Below are 19,778 nucleotides of genomic sequence, written 5' to 3'. Positions count from 1 at the left end.
AGAGACTCAAAGTGCCTGTGTTGAGCAGACAAGCACTGACCAACACCCACCTCTAGTTCTGTAAAATTTTTTTTGTGTCTTAAGGTAAAGGATAAAATAATCTTAAATTCTGGCAGATCTAACTCTGTGAGCCCAGGTGCATGCAAAAGCAGTGTGGTGCTGCTTGTGTCAGGAGAATGTTCTGACACAGTTCTCCTGACTTTGGGAATGGCTATCTGTAGCATGGGTAAGTGGAGGTACACCAGAGCTGCCTCCTCCAAGCAGGCTAGATTCTATTCAGCTCTGATCCAGAAGCAGCTAGGCTGGGTTTACATGATTTACCTCACTCATAGATCCTGACTTTCAGAGCAGTTATCCCTCTGAAACAGGGCACATTACAGTGAGGCTGTGCCTGAGAGTGCTTCAGGAATGTTCATGTCACCCTGTGTCCCTCCAGCCCTGTGTCACTCCAGCCCAGTGCTCAGCTGGAACACACTCAGATATGTTTAGGAGGCACACTTGCAGGCAGCACTTGTACTGTTCTCTGGGACATGATGCTCTTGGAGGAAATAAATTTGAGGAAGGACAGGAAAAATGTTTCAGCTGAGTTTTACCTCTCATCTTTTGCTTTTTTTTCTCTTCCTGCTTTCTCAGGTCAAAAAAGTTTTTCAGCTTTATAGAAGGTTGTCTAGTGAAGAATTACATGCAGCGACCTTCTACAGAACAGCTGTTGAAACATCCCTTTATACGTGACCAGCCAAATGAAAGGCAAGTCCGAATCCAGCTTAAGGACCATATAGACAGGACCAGGAAGAAGAGAGGAGAGAAAGGTATGCAGCTTCTAAAAATCAAGTCTTTGCCACTTGTCGAAAATGCATATTTTTGTCCTGCTTTGCATTCTAAATACCCACCCCAAAAGAAGCTCCTGTAGCCCAAATCCTTATAAAGTTCTTTTTTAATTCATAGTTTGACTATCAGAAGGCTCCGTTTTGTTCTGTCCTTTACAGAGAAAGTATAAATTTCAAGTGCTGTATTTTCTGATAGATTAAATCTGCTCACTTGCTGGCCACTCTTCCATACAAGCATTAAACAGTATTTAGGAGGATATTGGCATATATGCCTTTCCCTTCTTTAGTCTGTGGTAGATTCATTTCCTGGAATGATGCCATAAATCAGACTCACAGGAAATAACCCATCACAAGAGCTGTGAAGCAAATGTTTTGGGCAGCCTTTTCTCCTTATTCAGGTGGTGCTGGAGTTCTCCAGGTGTCTTGTCTTACATGTAAAACCTGGTATTGTTTAGAGAGTTTGCTGGAAGTCTTCTCCAAACCACTGTGCTGCTGGGAAGATGAGCTTATATATATATAATGAGTTCTAGGGTCTGTGATGGATCTTCTCACTGAAGGGGACAGGAGCTGGTTTACTGAGGTGCTACTGCAACTCCCCACTGCCCTAAATTAAAGTACTATCCAGGCCTTTGTTTCTTTCCTGTCAGATGAGACTGAGTATGAATATAGTGGAAGTGAGGAAGAAGAGGAGGAAGTGCCTGAACAAGAAGGAGAGCCAAGGTAATAATTGCTTTTGGGAATGGCTTTGGGCAGTCCATGCCGAGTAAGTCCAAAGGTCTGTGATTATAAATCAGCATGCTAAATTTCTGTCTCTTATTAAGTGAATGCACAAACCACTCAAAGGGTTTGAATACCTATGCTGTGACTGTTGAAGGTTTGAAAGCTCCCCTTCCTATGACTGAGAGCAAACAAGCTTTGTATTTATGGCAAATATGATTGATCAGGGTCTTCACAGTGTTAGCATTTGTCCTTACTTTGCTTGGCCTCATTTCACGCCTTCCACTGAGAGCATGTATTTGACATACATCCAGTGTCTTTGCTCCAAAAGAAACAAGATTAAACTTTAACATCATGGTATATTTTATTAATGTTCCCCTGCTTTGGCAAAGGTATTTAATGGCCCATCAGGCTTTATCATACAGAAGGCTTTAACTTCCTCTTGTTGCAGTTCCATTGTCAATGTGCCTGGAGAATCAACCCTCCGACGTGATTTCCTGAGACTGCAGCAGGAAAACAAGGAACGGTCCGAGGCCCTTCGGAGGCAGCAGCTGCTGCAGGAGCAGCAGCTCCGTGAGCAGGAGGAGTACAAGAGGCAGCTGCTGGCAGAGAGGCAGAAACGCATCGAGCAGCAGAAGGAGCAGAGGAGGCGGCTAGAAGAGGTAGAAACAGGAGACTGGAGTTTGGGGGGCAGAAGCCCCTCTCCCCCTCTTGTTTCCCATTCCTACCATTTCAAAAGAATTCTTTGTAGCCCCAGGTTATCTCAGGAAAGAAAGCATCATCTGAAAATCCAACTGTAAACAAAGAGCAAAGCACTTAAATCCATGCTTGGGTACTTGAATATAAGGCGTCTTCTAAAGCATTTGAATATCCAGCAGCTCCTGTGAAGACAACACGAGCCAGAGCTGGGTTGTTTGAAGGCTTTTTTTGTTGAAGAGGCTCATTCTTGGTCTTTGTCTAGGCGTAGGTAGACAGAAGAGGAGACATAAATTATTCCCAGGCGGATTTTTCTCTCAAGAGTACTGTTTTGGGGGCCATAACATTTTTCAGATTTCCCTTTAAAGCTTTCTCAAACATGTGTTTGACACTCATTCATGGTAGATGGAAGCCTGTTTTTTAATGTATTATTCTCTCATGAGCAGTAGCTTAGTGACTAAAAACCACCTAGATCATAAATAATAGAATGATTTGGATTGGAAGGGGCCCTTAAAGGTAGATCTATAAATATGTTTTGTAAATCAGTGTTAAAATTATAATTCTGCAGGAATTACAAATATGTAAATCATATTTTTGTGATACAGTAAGTATGCAATTTCTATACAGTACTGGAAGATAAAAGAAAGTGAAATGTATGTGGACAATATTGTTCTGTCATATTTTCACCTCCTAAGATCTTGTGTGCATTTATATATATATGTAGATGGAATATGCAGCATGAGCTTCAGAAGTAGGAGGATTTCAAAACAGCTCTTCAGGCCAGAGCTGGGTATGACACAGAGTTGAAGTGAAACCAATGCTCTGGCTCTTCAGGAAGTGCAGGGTCAAATTCCAGTTGTCCTTAAATGACCTCTTGCTTGAGTCTGTTTCAACCTTTCACTTAGCAGTGATGGAAAAACTACACCCAGTCTGGTTTTTCCAAATTCTGGTAACGTTTAATGAGGATGCAACCAGGACCAAATGTTGATTTGCATCCCATGACCTGTTTGCATAACAAGTAATACAAAGTTCCAAATACCTTTCCAGGTCACATTATGCTTGTTATCCCTCTTTTCCAAAGTGCAAATGAGTTTAGTGCTGCTATAAGGAGGGATTGGTAGCTAAGATTCAGCCTCACATGAATCCATAAGGAGGGATGAGGGGAAGGCATATAAACCCCTTTTCTCTTCTGTTTCTTTCCCACCCTTCAGAGAATGCCAAGATAAACCTTACAGCACTTCCAACTGTTTTAGACTGTTTGTGGAGTAAGTAATAAAGATACTAGAAAAATAAAAGGTGAGCAAAAGTTGAGCTACTGTTTAACTGCTCAAATTTTTCTTAGTATGGGAGTCAATGATTTATTTTAAATGCCCCTTTAATCTCTAAGGTTCTGCAGGCAGTATTTTTTTGTTGAGGAAGAGAGGATTACAATTAAATTATCTAGGTCATTTAACTTTAGTAATCAGTGCAACTCTTAAAATCTGGATTTTCTTTTTAAAATAAAGGAGCTGCTGTTGCTACTAGTGGAAACAAAGCAATGCACCATTTTCTCTGTGTGGGTTGAACTTTTTGGAGATGTTGCAGTTATAACAGAATGAGCAAGTAAAAAGAAAAGGCAGTTACCTTTTCTTTTTACCTGAAAGTTATGTTTAATAAGTCCTGCTTTTTTAAGTTCAAATTAAAACTGACAGCTTCCACAGCCACAAGACAGTATGTAATGTAGATTGTATTACTGAATAAGGTTGCATGGTAAAACATGTAAAATTTGTAAGATCAAAGCTTTTTACCTTGTATGGGTCTATAACCTCTGCTTGGTTCCTTGGAGGCATAAATAGGAATGAGTTATAAACTAGGTGAGTTTAAAAAGTTTCCTTTTGCAGGTGATAGTGTAGCCATATTGTTCATCAAGTGCATTAAAAAAAAGACTCACATTTAGCTTTCAAAAAAATCCCACTTAGTTAATTGGATCTCGTGTTGGAAAAATGTATGATCCCAAGTGGTTTTCAACAAAACAGCAGCCAAAACAAGCTCTTTCAGATGGGGGAAGGGTAGTAGACACAAATTTAGATAAACATTAGTGTTGTGACACAATTGAAGGCCAAAATATTGAAATGTTGTCACTTTGTCCTTAACTCACCCCCCCTGTTTTGATGAAGCCAGTAAACAATGAGGAGCTTGATAATGTCAAGATTAGTGTCAGGCATTGAAGCTCAGGGCGTTCATAAATGAGTTGATATTTTTACCAGACTTGCTGTCTTGTAATTTTTGCTTGTGTAAAGTATGTATGCATATACCTATTTAATATTCTTTGGTAGAATTTTATGCCTTAGATAATCTTCCTGAACAAGTTGCATATACTTCCCCCCCTCCCCACTTCCTAAATTAAAATTGAGGGCTTGTTCTTACAATGCTGGCACAGAGCCTAGACAGTTTTGACCGAGACTGTAACAGGAACGGTGTTTAGGACATCTGCCAAAAACTCTAATTCTCAGCAGTATTAGAGAAAAGATTACTTTTTAAAAGGCATATAGGTGACTTCTAAATGTCGTTTTTGCAGGAACCTTGCAGTTTGTGTCTTACTGAGGAGGTGAAAATGACATGTGGTCAAACTACAGAAAATTACATGAGAATTTTGCAACTGGGATTTTGTCCCACCCCCAACCCTTGTTTAAAAGATATATAAAGACTGTCAACTATGTAGGTGTTTAGATAGTTTAAACAAGAAATCTGACCTGCTCCTGGCTGTTTTAATGGGATTCTGTGATTCTATTCAGCAACATGGAGACAACTGCTGAGTATGAGAAGGCATTTGAATTTGTACTTGCAAAACTGAGTCTGGCTCAGGAAGCTAAAAATTGGCTGTGCTGGAATCCCATTCTCTGTGGACCTCCACAGTTCAGGATAGCTTCATTAAATGGTGTCTCTGTCCCTGGTTATGAGAACCTAAGATGGATGTTTTTGAAGTGGTAGGTTATAGCTATACTGGCAAGTAGTACAGTCCTGTAGAAGCAGATTGTGGAGCACAATAATTAAAGTGCTGAGGACCTGAAGACTTCATGTGTTTAAAGACAGGAGGAATTCCTTTGGACTGGCTGAGGTCTAGACTCTGTGCCTGCTTGTGGTTGGAGTGCATCAGCCTTTTTAATTTCGTCCAAAAGGTGTGGTTGGCACTCCAAGACATCTTCAGAATACGAAACAAAACTGGATAAGTGGAGATGTTTGGATGATTCACTTCAAAAGAGCACTCCTGATCTGAACCAAGATGCTAATGTAGGTGTACCTGCAGGCAATTTTTGCCAGGGCTTTATTTCTTTTACAGAAGGGGAGCTTATTCTTATCTACTTAATTTGAATTGCTTGCATCTTGGATTGGTACTGAGTAAGGAGTTCTACTTCTGGTTTATCTCTAGTGTGGACAAAGCAAAAATCTCTTTATTAATCTTGCCGATTCTCTTTCTAAGCTGATACCAGGCTACCTAATTCTTTGTGAAAGAAATAATTAATATAGGTATTATCAATCTTCTTCTGAATATGAGACATAGTAATAATATTTTAGGAATTTAAAATTAAAGGATCTGTATCTTGAATATTTCACTGTAGGAAGAAGGGCCTGAATTCGTTGGTATAGACAAACTGCCTGTGTAGTTGCATTGCCCCCTCCTGGTAAATCGTGCTCTACTGCATGGACTTCCAGTTTGGAGATGTCAGGTTCCATTATGAGATCATTATTATTGCACCCTAAAACCAGATAAGGAGCCAGGGTATTGACACTGTATTTTCTTTGTGGGTTTTTAAAATGTTGTTTGCATAGTAAATGCCCATTTTGTGAAATGCAGTAATTTGAGGCAGTATGGGCTCTGTCAAAATTCTGTTTTGGCATGTCTGACATTTCTTTGAAGAGTTCTTGCCTTACTTTCTGGCTAACAGTTTGCTCCTTGGAAATAAGCTTTTCATCTGACATGTGCAAGAAAGTTGGTAATACTATACCAACTTTAGAAGATCTGCATATGCATCCCTAAATTCAGGAATCTTGATCTATACCTGCTGTTTCTTGGACAACAGTGTTTTATGTCAGGCTGTTTTTGTAGTGCATGACCAAAAAGTACAGTATCTGACAATCTCACAAACTAAATTTAGAAGGCAAATTTTTATATGTAGAAACATGACATTGATTTTAACAGGTTTTCCCTGTCCCATTTCTGTCCTGTGGGCAGGCCTAAGGCACACAATGATCAGGTTTTGGTGTCCTCATAGAAGAGTTGCTAGAGCCAGTCAGGAAGGCAACCTTGTGCCAGCAGATGGAAGCAAGAAAGTATAGGGCTGTCTCTGAAGCCAGGTTGGGTCAACTCAACTTGCTACAAACCACTTTTGGCATTGCTTTGACAAGATGTGCACTAGGACCCAAGAGATGGTTGTCACTGTAGATTTCCTCTCCCTGGGCATGTTAAAAGTAAATTGCACTTCATTTATGACCACTGGTTTGATGCTGAGGTTTCAAAGGCCACGTGCAAAGGAAGTGAAACCTTTATTATACATTTAGGGCTGGGAATAAGGGGATCATGCAGTGTGTTTGTGCAGGCTCCTGCAGTGCTGGGTACCTCCCTTCCCACTCACCTGGCAGGAGGCTGAGACAGTGTCTGATGGGAAGGTGAAAGTGATGCTGAGAATCCTGATCTCCCTGCCTACTTTGGCACGTAGACAGGAGCACATTTGTGAGATTTGTCTTAAATCCATTTTTCTCCCCTATTCCTTTGGTGGGTAATAAATATCTGCTGATGTGCCGAGTTAGATATCTGGATCAAGGTTTCATCAAAAATCTCATCTTTTGACAATTGATTTTGTTTATTTTGTGCTGCCATGAGAAACTGGCTCTCTTAATCAGTTTGTAGCTCATTTCCCCTCATATTAAGTTCAGTTATTTATAATTATTGCCAAATATTTCTGAATTAATTCAAGAAGCAGTGAATTTGCCCGTCTTCCTTGTAGTGAGAATGATGCCATCCTGAGATCTGCAATATATCCACTTAACAATGTCAACACAATATTGTTTGAGTTGATAAATGTGCATATTATATTAACCAGTCAGCAGTGTGCTGTCTCTTGCATCCTCAAGGCAGCAGAATTATTGTACTTCACATCTTAGTTTTCTTAAACAAAAGCCTGTCAGACTTGATTAGCCAAGAAGGACCTGAATATATTGACTTAAATGTAGAAATTGCTTGACACTGAGGCATATATTTAGAAATAAAAGTGCTACTTAATCCTTTTACAGTGCTTAAAAAATGAAGGAGGGGAAGCAGTGAAACCTATGAAATGCACCGCGTGCCGTAGCTGCCTTGCAGCGCTTTTGCTATTTTTATATCTACGTTCATTGAAGAGAGTTGGCTTAAGCACGAGTGAAAAGGCTGCTAAATGGATTTAGTTAGGAGAGATGCAAGAACAAGGAAGCTGTGTTTCTGAGAAGATCCAGAAAGAAAGTGTGGGGGATAAAAGAGTTTGTCTTGTGGCACAGGAAGGTGGTAGTGAACCCAGCATGATGCTGTGGGCCAGGGAAGAGGGCATGATAGTTACAGCGTGGGTGTGTTTCAACAGTGGTCTCCAGGAAAGTCACATCTTCCCCCAAACTGTAGTTAATGAAAGAGAATTGGAAGGCAGCCTGTATTATTTAAGTGCTACTAATTGGTGGAATCACAGAGTGGTTTGTGTAAGAAGGACCTTTAAAAACCATTCTGCTCTAAGTTCCCAGCCATGGGCAGGGGACACTTTTCAGTGCTCAAAGCCCCATCCAGCCTAGCCTTGAAGACTGCCAGGGATGGGACATCCACAATTTCTCTTGGCAGAAGAGCTCAGAAAACCCAAGAACCATCTTTTTCCTCCCCCCCAGTATTTCTTCTCCACTGTCATGTCAGAATAGATTCCAGAAGATGGAGAGGCTGTTGATATTTCAGTTCCTTCATAGTAATGCAGGAAAATGTTCCAAGCAGAGAAAGCTCATCCCACGAAGTAACACAGCAAGTGTAGATCAGCCTTTGCTTTTTCAGTTGAGCACAACTATGAAACTCACACCAGTAACTGGATTTGTGAACCCAAAGTAAAGCTTAGTGTGAGTGCTCTTTCTTGCTGGACTATTTGAAGTGCCTTAAGATAGGCAAATCCGTGGCAGCTTTGCTTCAACAGAAATTTGGGATAGTATTAACCTTAACATAGATGTGATAAGGAAAAACCAATGTAGGTTTTCATTTTTGTTCTTGGGATTAAAATTGTTTGTGCTATTTTTTGGTTTAAATTTCTTCCATGTTTTTTTAGTATGTTATAGAAACCTATAAAGACAGTAAATGTAGTGATATTCCCAGCTGATGGTTGAACAGGAGACAGCTGGGCCTTTTGACGCTTAGGCAGTTGTGGGAGGCTGCCTGGGATTTCGAGGTAGGTGGAGTAACTGGATGCTTATGCTGGAGTGCAGGAAGAATTGGTCACGACTACATGGGCATTTAAAATGTCTTCTCTGAAGTCATATATGGTGCTCCATAGACATAAATGAGTCAGTTCATGCTTTCTAGAGCTGGTTTCCAGGTTCTTCTCAGACTTGAGCATACCTAATCAGCACCTGTTTGTATTTGGGTCATGTGTGGAAGCTTATCTGTGTAAGTGTAAATCTTACTTAGCTGCTTTTCCTCTTTTACTTAAAGGTGCATTTGATGTTTTGGGAGGAGCTGAGGTGCTCTTGGCCAGCCTTCCTTCTCTCTTAGGCAAAGTTTTGGGCAGTGCATTAAATTAAGCTTGATTGTTGGGCCAACACTACAAAATTCTTAGCAGACCAACTGTTTTAAGAAACAAGCTACTTAGGGAAAGTTCAGATAGTTGGCATTTGAGTTAGCTGATTTAGTAGGGCTGATCACTCCCTTTTGGCAACAAGTAGATTATTGATGTCAAGAAAGTTGTCATCTCTGAGTTCAGCAGTTGTTTGAGGACTGGGGTTTGTGTTAGCCTTTCTTGAAGAGAGGAGTTTCCACACCTCGATTGTCATCAGGAATATGGTGCATGACATTGTGTATGTGCATGAAGAAACCAGAGAGTCTAAGTGAGGCTGCTTCTAGGGATAGATGTGTGCTGGGTATGAGTTTGGTTTCCTGGTGGAGGGAGCACTTGCATAAACTGTTTTGTCACTCAGTTGCAGAGCTTGCTAGTCCTGGTAAATCCCGCTCTTTACCATAGAAAACAACCCCACCTCTTTCTTTGATAACAACAAAAGTAAAACTCTGTGGTTTCTTTTCCCTTTTTGTAGCAACAAAGAAGAGAAAGGGAAGCTCGAAGGCAACAAGAGCGTGAGCAAAGGCGGAGAGAACAGGAGGAAAAAAGACGTCTGGAAGAAATGGAGAGGAGGCGTAAGGAGGAGGAAGAGAGAAGAAGAGCAGAGGAGGAAAAGAGGAGGGTAGAAAGGGAGCAGGTGAGTCCATGATACAGATATATGTGCAATACGTTTGTTTCTTCTAAATTCTAATTTAATTTTTAAAAAAGTAGTAAGCCTAAATCAGCTTAGAGGCAATGTAACACTAACTCTTTCATCTTCGTTGTTTTTGACAGCAAGTGTACTAACATAGGATTGTAGGGCTTTATGGAAAATTCTGGCAGCCTCAATATTCTCTCAAAAAAAGAAGTCTTGTTGCAGTACTCATTCTAAATTCAGTTCATGCCCCTGGGCTGGACTAAAATCACCAGAACTGGCAAAATCATGACTGGGGCTGAAAACTGTTTCTAGGCTTGTCTTGCTGGATCAGTGGTTCTTGCAGGACATGCCCCTGATCAGAAGGCCTCCCAAGAGAAGGGTAACTCTGTTGTGTGTCAACTTCTGGCACACAGAATTGGTCATTGGCATGAACTTTGAATACTCTGAATTTGAGATGGAATCTTTGAGCTGCAGAGGATTTTCCATCCTAAAACTTCAATATGCAATTTCCCTCTCTTACTCTGTTTAAAATCAGTAACGTATGCCCATTCAGGCAGCAAGTATATCTTAAATTATGCCAGTGTGCCCTTAATACATTGAAAGTACAACTGAGAAACTTGTTAAACTGTGAAATTCAGCTGCTATATTCATGCATGAAATCTGCATGTTTTAAAATCCTTTAATAGCTTCAATCAGGGTGATAATCAGAGCAATACTTACTGTGCATGTACTGCAAAATGCTGATTGCAAATAAAGGGCCAAAACTTCTGTCCTAGAGGCTGATTGATTGTAAATTTCCCATTAACTTCAGGAATGCTGGGTTTGGCCTGACATACCTTAATTTTTTCTTACATAAATTCACTGTATTGAGATCACTGATGATTGTGTTACTGGGAAATTTTATTGTGTTTGTGTATGTTTCAAAGATTCTTGAGTCAAAAGGAGAGAAGACTAACCAATGGGAATAAATATATGGAAAATCTCTAATTACAGCATAGCAATTTGCTTTTGGGCAGACACCGGGTATTCCCCCAGCTGCTTTTTAAACTGTTGAAATGCTAATTACGCACAGTGCCAGTAATGACAAATGGTTAATTGGTGTGGCCAAGCTGAACCACTCTGAATTTTTATTCTTTTTTTTTTAGAAGAAAAGACACGTTCCCTCTTAGAATTTTTGTTAACTCAAACTGTGGCTCAGCCAATGTGCGTAACAGCAGTATGGTGTATCTCATCAGTCTGTCACAAGACTTTCTATAACTCCCATCACTGTATCACTGATCCATTAATTTCTTTATGCATACACTGTAAATGTGTGCGTGTGCTTGTGTGTGTGCGCATGCACATGTTACATACTTCCATTAATTGCATGATAGGATGTTACCAGCTTGGGTTTGGTGCTTCAGAGTTTGAGTTCTTCTAGGGGCTAGGTGAAGTGAGGGTAAATGTCTTGATCTGTTGAGGCTGCAGGTGAAGAGGTGGCTAGATGGCAAGAGCAAGCGAGTTTGGTCTAATTTCTGTTTCCTGGTGGATGTTTGTTTGTGTCATAACCATCGCATAATTCAGCAAGGCTGGCAGTGTTTGCTCAGGAGAGGCTTCTGGTGAGGGCGGCAGGGGAGACTCGGCAGGGCAGGTCCCAACTGCACTTGGCAGAGCCCGTTTGGGGGAGCTTGCTCCAGCTCTGCCTACACTATGCCTGGCTCTAGCTGTTGCTAACAGTTCATCGCACCAGTGCAACACACTAATGTTTAATACAACTTGCATGTGACTTTGTATTGGCTGTGTTGAGTCAGACTTGCTGTGTTTTAACTTACCAAAACCTTCAAGTGCATTTTGCTGCTTCTTGAAACCACTTCCAAAATACATAAATGAGCACTGGCCTGTGCCGGCAACATTTGCAGGAGTGCACATTTCAGAACAGGAGGGGCCAAAATGTCATGCTCAGGAGGCAGAGCTTCCTAAATTGTTCTGCAGGCACTAATCCATCCTGAAGTGAGTTTCTCATTAAAGCTGAACTGGGGAAGTAGCGTGTGGTGTTCCACCCAGGGGGTTCTGATGCATTCCTTTTGAATAAATTTATTGCTGGGTAATTTCTATGTGACAGGAGTATATCAGGCGACAGCTAGAAGAGGAGCAGCGGCACTTGGAAATTCTACAGCAGCAGCTGCTCCAGGAGCAGGCCATGTTACTGGTAAAGCACTGTATCTGTTTTGTTCAGTAGCTATAGGATCCATTTATCCAGCCAGTCCTAGGCTTCCCTCAGTCGGGCACAGCTGCACTGACAGTATGACAACAAAGGAGCTTGATTAAAAGGCCATTTATGCTAGTGTTGTGGGCTGACAGGCACATATGAGAAGTGCTGTATGGTCACACTGCTTTCTGGGCAATAAGAGGAGGCTTTATGTTAAAGTGGAACAGTTCTGGTGTGGTGGTCGAGTTTCTGAACAGACCTTGGCATTCAGTGAAGAACTAGAGTGCTTGTGTTGCAGATCAAAAGCACACATGATATGTAAATCCACCCCAGGATACAATGGCCTAGTGTTGGTCTAAATCATTGTTTTATGAACTTAACACTGGATTTAGTATAAACAACTCTTTTTTTCCCTTTAATAAAAATCAGTTTTGTCATAACTCTCCAATCATGTCAAGCTTAGCAGTACACTCATGACTTTCCCAACATAAGACACAAGTCATATGGGTCTAACTTAGCTCTTGGTTACACGTTAACAATAAAACAAACAAACAAACAAACAAAACAGCAACCAGAAAGGTGCATTTTTAATGGGATTGGTAGGGACACGTCCACCTTACAGTCAGTGTCATGTCTTGAATTCCTCCCCCGTTCTCTCAAAGGAATACAGATGGCGAGAGATGGAGGAGCACCGGCAGGCAGAGCGACTCCAGCGGCAGCTGCAGCAGGAGCAAGCCTACCTCCTGTCACTGCAGCACGACCACAGGCGGCAGCAGCAGCAGCAACAGCAGCAGCAGCAACAGCAGCAGCAGCAGCAAGAAAGAAATAAACAAAGCTATCATACCCCTGAGCCAAAATCCCACTATGAACCTGCTGAAAGAGCACGCGAGGTAAGTCCTGCTAGTGAACAGGAGTCTGCTAACTGCTTCTCTGCCTGCTGCCATCAGCATGACTGCAGTTCTGCTACACCAAAGCACCACCCATAAGGAGCAGGATATTTTAACTGTTGGTTACTGGTTTTCAAGCCCTAGGGCAACTTCCGAGTACTTCTGCTGCAATCACTGGAGTTCAGGCTTTTTGAGGTGTAAAACTTGGAAAGAAGGTCTGGAAGGCTGCAGACTAAGGGGCCTGGTTTTGGAAGTATCATGTCAGGAAGTTGTATCTGTGCTTCATCAGACATGCTTTCTTAGGAACTGTTGGTCCAATGGTCTGTGTCTCTGGCAAGTACTGGTGATTTGAAATTGAGAGGCAGTTGGAAAGCACAAACCTGTGATGGATGTTAACACTCAGCACATTTGTACACATTTGGTGTTTTAACTTACAGTTTTCAAAATTTCCTTCTCACGAACACAAACCTGAATTTCATTAGTTTCATTTCTGAAATGTTAAGTATTCTTTTCTGAGATCACGTCCCACTCTTTTGAAACTCTATGGTGCTGCCTTCTTCGACTTCAGGCACTTACAAGTTGATCTGAAGTGCTGTGCCTTTCAGTGAGTCTTCACTGGTCCATGAGTAACATTGGTAAGCAAGTGAACACCTCTTTGATGTATATTGGCTTTCTTTCAGTGATCTTATTCTTGTGTTTTCCTTGAGCACCATACTGCCCACAAACCACCAGACTGGGCAATGTTAGTCCAAGCTCTTAATGGCATTCATCAGCTGCATGTGGGAACTAGATAAATGCATTTTGGAACAAGAACAGAAAATATATTTAGGCCTGCTAAACATGATAAAATAGCTCTTGGTTCAGCTTCATCCAGCAGTGCCTCTTAGTCTTTGAAGTACTATTGTTTGAGCTTGGTGGACACAAACTCATTTTATTCTAGATGCTGTTGTCCAGGTTCTTAAAAAACTATGTTTGTCCTATCTCATCCATTCTGTTTGATGTGTCTTTCTTACTTGGACACATCTGATGTGTCTTTCTTACTTGGAAGAAGTTCAGACTTGTCTGGTATGTGATGGTGCAGACATGGAACCAGCCCTCTTGTCCTTGTTGCATGCTCTTGGCCCACCTCAATTAAAGCATAGCCAGTCTAGCACTTCTGTCCAGCCTGAATGCTGGCTGGGATTTAGAGGGATGCAGAACTGTATCTGCTTCATTTTCCTCTCAGAGCTGAAAAGGAGAGAAAAAGATTCAAGTGTTCCATCCTTTAGGAGAACCACTGACTCAGTTGTTTTTCCTGTTGTAGTCTTTTGTGATTGCTCTAGCCCAAAAGAGTAAAGACAGAAAAATTGATTAGTCGTCAGATCTTCCCAGAGACCATTGTGTAATAGTCTTTTAAAAAAATGTGATAGAAATATAGCCATAAGGTCTTGATACCTGGCAGTGGGAATGGCACAATTTAATCCTAGCAGCAGGCATTAACTCTGACATCATTCTTTACATAAAACAGTGAATTGGAATGAGTGTTCTGTGCCTCATACTTTCAGCCAGAAAAAGTGTCCACCTACAGAGATGCTGATATTAGGATGGTAAGGTGAAGTGGACTGATCTTCCTGCTTGGCAAAGTTTATTGGTGATTAGTTTTCTTTCCTCATTGCAGTAGCAGTGAGGATATAAGGAAAAGGAATTCTAAGATTGGCTTTGGGAAACAGCAGGGAGCTTAGAACTTAATATCACTTCCAGGTACAGACAGTCAGATGACTGGAATAGGACCTGTTTCTGTCCAGGAATGCACTCTATCTCCTTGCCACTTGTCTGGTTTTGAGGACATGTCGCTCATGCAGTTTATGTGCTTTGTAGAAGAAACTTCCTATAATCTACAGCTAGAGATGTGAAAACCTGTTGCTTCAGACAGAAAGACTTGAGGCTTTTCCTTATTCTATTCATAACAAGGAGTCTGGCCTGTTTTTTAGACTTTAAAGAATGCCTCTGTGAAGTTGAACACAGTGGTGAAAATGATTGCATGGTGAAGGTGCTTGCCTCCATTATTGTTGTACTCTTCCCAAGACATTGTGTTTTTGTGTAGACCTTAACAGAAGCTTGTCTGCTTGTCCCTATAGGCAACCTGGTACTATCCTCAAATTTTGGAATGCAGAGACAGGTTGGGTTTGTAGAGGAGCCCACCTGAGGCAAGGAGTCTGGAAACTTGCCTGTCTTCTGGAGGCCAGTCTCTCCAGACCATCACTCCTAGGGAGCATTAGGAAATCATCCCAATACTGGTTTTGTGCTCTGGGCACAAGGGCTAAAGCAAATTAAATCATCCCAAGCTTCCAGTTTGATCTTTGGTGCTTTGATAAAATACTGGGAGTTTAGCATTCCTCAGAGGCAGCTTACCTGGCAGATGCTGCCTTGGTTCTAGCAACAGACTTTCTTAGGAAATGAGAGGCTGTTTCCTTTCTGCCTGTAGCCTCCCTCCATCTATTGTCCTTCATACCTCTCACTTTGTTGTCAGTGTTGTGGCCTTGATAGAGGTGACATTTCTGCATGGGGACCTTGCTTGATGGTCTGCTGAGGACTGAGAACATTCTGATTTAGTCTTCCCCTCAGCAAGCTCTTGAGGTTAACATAAGATCAATTTACATCTTCCTGAGAACAGGAAACAAACTGATGGGACTGTCCTCTACAGCCTTTGAGTTTGTGCTGAGAGTATTTGATAAGAGAGATAAGATCTACACTTTTGAGCCTAAAGCTGAAGAGACTCCAGTATTACCTGGTAGAGAAACATCTCCTGTCTCTTCTTCTGTTGCTGAAGAGAAAAGCACAGGAAAGCAGATAATCCAAAACCATTGCTTGCATAAGGTGGGCAGCTAAAGTAAGGGATAGCAGTGGGAAATACTTTTATATTGTAAAGTTGTTTCCGTTTAGGTATATCTTTCTTATTATCTGTGAGGAAAGTACTCATGGAAAATTAGTCTAGGCGGAAAGAAGGCCCATAATGGTCTTTCATCATATCTCACATCTTGCTACCTCCTTATCTCCTCTCTCCCTAGTATGGATTATCCATATCAGCCTACTTGGAGCTTTGGTGTAGTTCACTCAGTGAATTTGCTGGCAAAAGTAGTATGGAAAAAATCCTGCCAAACCCCAAATGTATTTGCTTTCTTTGTAGTAAAGAAAAGGTGGTACTCCCCTTTGTATTTCTACTGTAATTGGTTTTACTGACTCAAGGCTTAACCTCCATTTATTTTGGCTCAGGTGGAGGAGAGATTTAGAAAAACTAATCAGGGCTCCCCTGAAGCACAGTCTAAACAGATGGGCAAAGTGTTGGAGCCACCAGTGCCTTCAAGATCAGAGTCCTTTTCCAATGGAAACTCAGAACCTGCTCAGCCTGCCCTGCAGAGGCCAATGGAGCCCCAGGTAAGTGCCCAGGAAAATCTTGGTGAGCCTGCAGGGAATGCAGAAGTCCTAACGTGTTTCCTTCAGATTCGCAGATCTTTGCACTTAAAAAGCCTTTTGTAAAGGGTAGTACTATTACACAAAACAGCTTATTGTGTAGATTTGCTCTTTGTCTATTTTTGCCGATTTTATTGATAAACTGATGGATTTGTGGGTTTGGTGTATTTTTTGGTTTGGGTTTTTTCATGTTAGAGCTAGACTAGAACTGTTGTACCCCATTATTATCTGTGCAGCAGTGACACAGTGAGTTAAATGCTGGTGGCAGTTGCAGAGCATTTTGCAATTCAGAATTTGCTCTGTGCAAGGTTTTTACTACTAAAAAGGATGGTCAGGAAAAAAGTGCACTTGCTTGGTTTTTAAAATTCTTGCAGAAAAAAGCTAACTAAACAAGTGGGTTTTAGCAGTGTGAGCACTGTTTCAAAGAGTTTGCAAAACATGTCTAAGAAAAGCAAGTTTGTTGTCAGTAGGCCTGCAGTTGCTAAATAAAACTGTGTACCACTCCTGGAAAATCAAGAAGAGGTTGAAACCACTAAGCTGCATGGTAGCCATTGTTCTTTTGTTTTCTAACCAAGAGCCTTTAGATCATGACACCTGATCTCATAGGAGTTATGGCATGAATTGAAAAAGTAACCTTTGTCTAAAAGTTAGACATAGCCCATGAATTCTGAGCAGTGTAGGTATGCTAAATTAAACTGTGGAGTTCTGCATTTAGTTCCTCTGTTTCCATGCAGAATTTTCATAAAGTCTGTTGATGACAGTGCAAGCTAAAACCATCCCTGATTGTGACTAGGTATTGCCACTCTTTTGGACAACAGGAGAATTTGAACAGACGGAAGAGTGGGAGAAATCAGGACAGAACTTCATCTCTTGCTCATTATTTCCTGGCTTTTATTCAAATCTCTATGACTATTTCAAAATATTGGACTTGTATCTTCATACTCTGTGCCAGTTACTTTTAAAGTCTGTGTCTTTCACTCTTATTAAGGATAATCAGGCTCTTCAACAGCTGTGTGTATTAAAATTGAGGAAATAATAATAACATAAAAACAAATACAGCCAGCCTACTGAAACTGGGATTGAAAGCAAAGTTTTGCTTAATCATTAGGAGTGAAAACAGCATGTTCCTCAGTTGTGACTTTTTCTCCTCCTTAGTTTCAGAAATTAACTCTGAAACACAGGCTTATGCACAAAGAGGAAGTAGGCTGAAGGGAATATGGATTTCAGTGGAAATCCTAATGGAGTTTTAACTCCTTAGTCACTCTTATGCCTTCTTAGTGTGTGTAATTGAATATGTGTGCATGTAAATGTGTGTGTGTACTTTGTGTATAAATATGTATATATGTACAGTATATGGTACATATATGGTGTAAGTATAATATGCTTTGTACATATGTATACTATATACAATATATATTATGTTTTTTTATATATATTGCAATAACTGTAAAGGAATAAAGGCTTTGTGTTATGGTCTTTCTCCAAAAGTTTCAAGCTGTATCCAGTCCCTGAATTTGTTAGAAAAAGTAAATGTCTGTTGGTTTACCCAATTTACAGCATTCTTTAATTTGGTACATTGCTCCAATTGGATGTCCACTTCAAATTTCCCAGCCCACCATGAGACCTGGCCAAAGCCCACTGAAGACCAGGGAACAGAAGGTGACTTCTGTCTTGAGTGGCCTTTGAAGTCAGGCTCATGGTGCAGATATTGGATCCCCTTTCCCTCTGGGCACCAGTGTACGTGTGTGTGGAGAGCGCATCACACAGAAATTGCATATGTGCTGTATTTTCAGTCTGTTACGTTCCTTGGGCGCTTGCCTTGCTTTTAAGTGCATCGATTCCACCCCACGCTTACCTAATGCCATAACCAATTTGTCTCTGCCTGCCCCACCTGCCTTTATTCTGTGTTAATTGGAAAGCCGGTTATACTGAGCGCATTGAATGTTTTATGTTTTGTTTTCTTGTAAGGTACAGTGGTCCCATCTGGCATCTCTCAAGAACAATGTTTCCCCTGTCTCGCGATCCCATTCCTTCAGTGACCCTTCTCCCAAATTTGCTCATCACCATCTTCGTTCCCAGGACCCATATCCACCTTCACGCAGTGAAGTGCTTAATCAGAGTTCTGACTCTAAGTCGGAGGTACCCGACCCCACCCAAAAGGCTTGGGCTAGATCAGACAGTGACGAGGTGCCTCCAAGGGTAAGGAGTAGAAAGACAGATGTGTGCTATTTTTTTATTATTAATTACAGTTTTCTTAAGGATGTGATGCCCTGGGCACTGGGAAGACCGTGCCCATGTGCCAGCACTGGTAACAGTATTTTGGAAGGCAGTTCTTAATGTAGGTATTCAGCCAATGGGTTAATGATAATCAACCTGAAGTACAATATTGAAGCTTCATATAAAATTGGTAATTATTTATAGAATGCAGCTATTTCAGAGAAACAATTTATTATGCAAAGTTAACAAATAATTACCATATTCAGGAAAGAATTCAAAATATCCCTGAGGTTATTGCTCAGAGTTAATATTCCTCTTCATCGGTTTGTAACCCAAACTATGAATCATACACTTATTTAAAATTAAGATGGATCTGAACAAAAAGGAAACATTCAATATATTTCCTCCTCCTCTCCCCCTTCCATCCCCCTTCCCATCCACTGGGATTTGCTTCTTCTGAGTATATTCTTGCTCCCCCCCACAAGTCTTTGCCTTCTGCTGATCCATTCCCGGGCATTTGTTTGGTTCCCTTGAGCTTATTCTCCTAATTCTCATGCTGTTTCAGCAAATTGCTTTGTGCCTCCCCTGCTTCAGTCAAAATGCCATATTCTTTTCAGATGTCTCAGTAGTTGGGAGGGTAGCGGGGCGTGTACGTGTTCGTGTGATAACCATTAAACACTATTTAATGTTAAGACTAAACATCGAGTTCTATTCAAATTCTGAACAGCATCACGGCTAAGGCTTTTGGCTTTGTGGGTGTTTGTTCACTGCTTTTGGTCATTGATGCTAGCTTGTACTTAGAACATGTTGTTAAGATCTTAAGAATATATTTTGTGGCAGGAGAATTTTTATCTTCCTGTCCTGTCTGTCCTCTTCATGGGTTTAACAGAACCTTTTTTCTCCCAAGGTACCTGTGAGAACAACGTCCCGATCACCAGTCCTGTCCCGCCGTGATTCCCCACTGCAGGGCACTGGCCAGCAAAATAACCAAGCAGGTCAAAGGAATTCCACAAGGTTTGTAAGCCTATGTGTCCTTGCTTTTCTTGAATTGGAAGGAAAAGGCATATGGGAAGCCAGGCATTTCCAGACAGCTTTTGGCAATGCTTGTAGGATGTGAAAAGAAGATGGTGTTGGATCCCTTTTCAGTAATGATTGATTTCTCTTGATGTGGCACATGTGTCAACAAATGCTGACAAAATTTCTTCTTTCCTCTTCTCATTTGAGTTGCCTACCCTGTAATTTTTGCAATAATTTCAAATATCTTTCAAATTTTGGAACAAATGTGGTTGTTTATGAATATCTTGCCTTTTGGTGCAACACGTCAGCTTGGGAATACCGTGGGGTTTACTG

The 19,778-nt window shown here is 41.1% G+C and overlaps 1 protein-coding gene across 1 annotated transcript in view; it reads left to right on the top strand.

The window, feature by feature from the left end:
- MAP4K4 (mitogen-activated protein kinase kinase kinase kinase 4) overlaps positions 1-19,778 on the top strand; it is a 165,890-nt gene that overhangs the window by 118,773 nt on the left and 27,339 nt on the right. The window contains exons 10-18 of the mRNA XM_071430786.1: positions 634-809; positions 1,475-1,547; positions 1,996-2,206; positions 9,525-9,686; positions 11,788-11,874; positions 12,537-12,764; positions 16,014-16,175; positions 18,180-18,410; positions 19,336-19,442. Coding sequence (XP_071286887.1) covers positions 634-809; positions 1,475-1,547; positions 1,996-2,206; positions 9,525-9,686; positions 11,788-11,874; positions 12,537-12,764; positions 16,014-16,175; positions 18,180-18,410; positions 19,336-19,442 — 1,437 coding nt within the window. The remainder of the gene's footprint in view (positions 1-633; positions 810-1,474; positions 1,548-1,995; positions 2,207-9,524; positions 9,687-11,787; positions 11,875-12,536; positions 12,765-16,013; positions 16,176-18,179; positions 18,411-19,335; positions 19,443-19,778) is intronic.

The sequence above is a fragment of the Agelaius tricolor genome, unplaced genomic scaffold, assembly GCF_023055355.1.
Source record: "Agelaius tricolor isolate 1412-34295 unplaced genomic scaffold, bAgeTri1.0.p SCAF_7, whole genome shotgun sequence".
Lineage (NCBI taxonomy): Eukaryota > Metazoa > Chordata > Aves > Passeriformes > Icteridae > Agelaius > Agelaius tricolor.
Note: the sequence above shows the minus strand (reverse complement) of the source record. Positions and strands in the feature narration are given on the sequence as shown.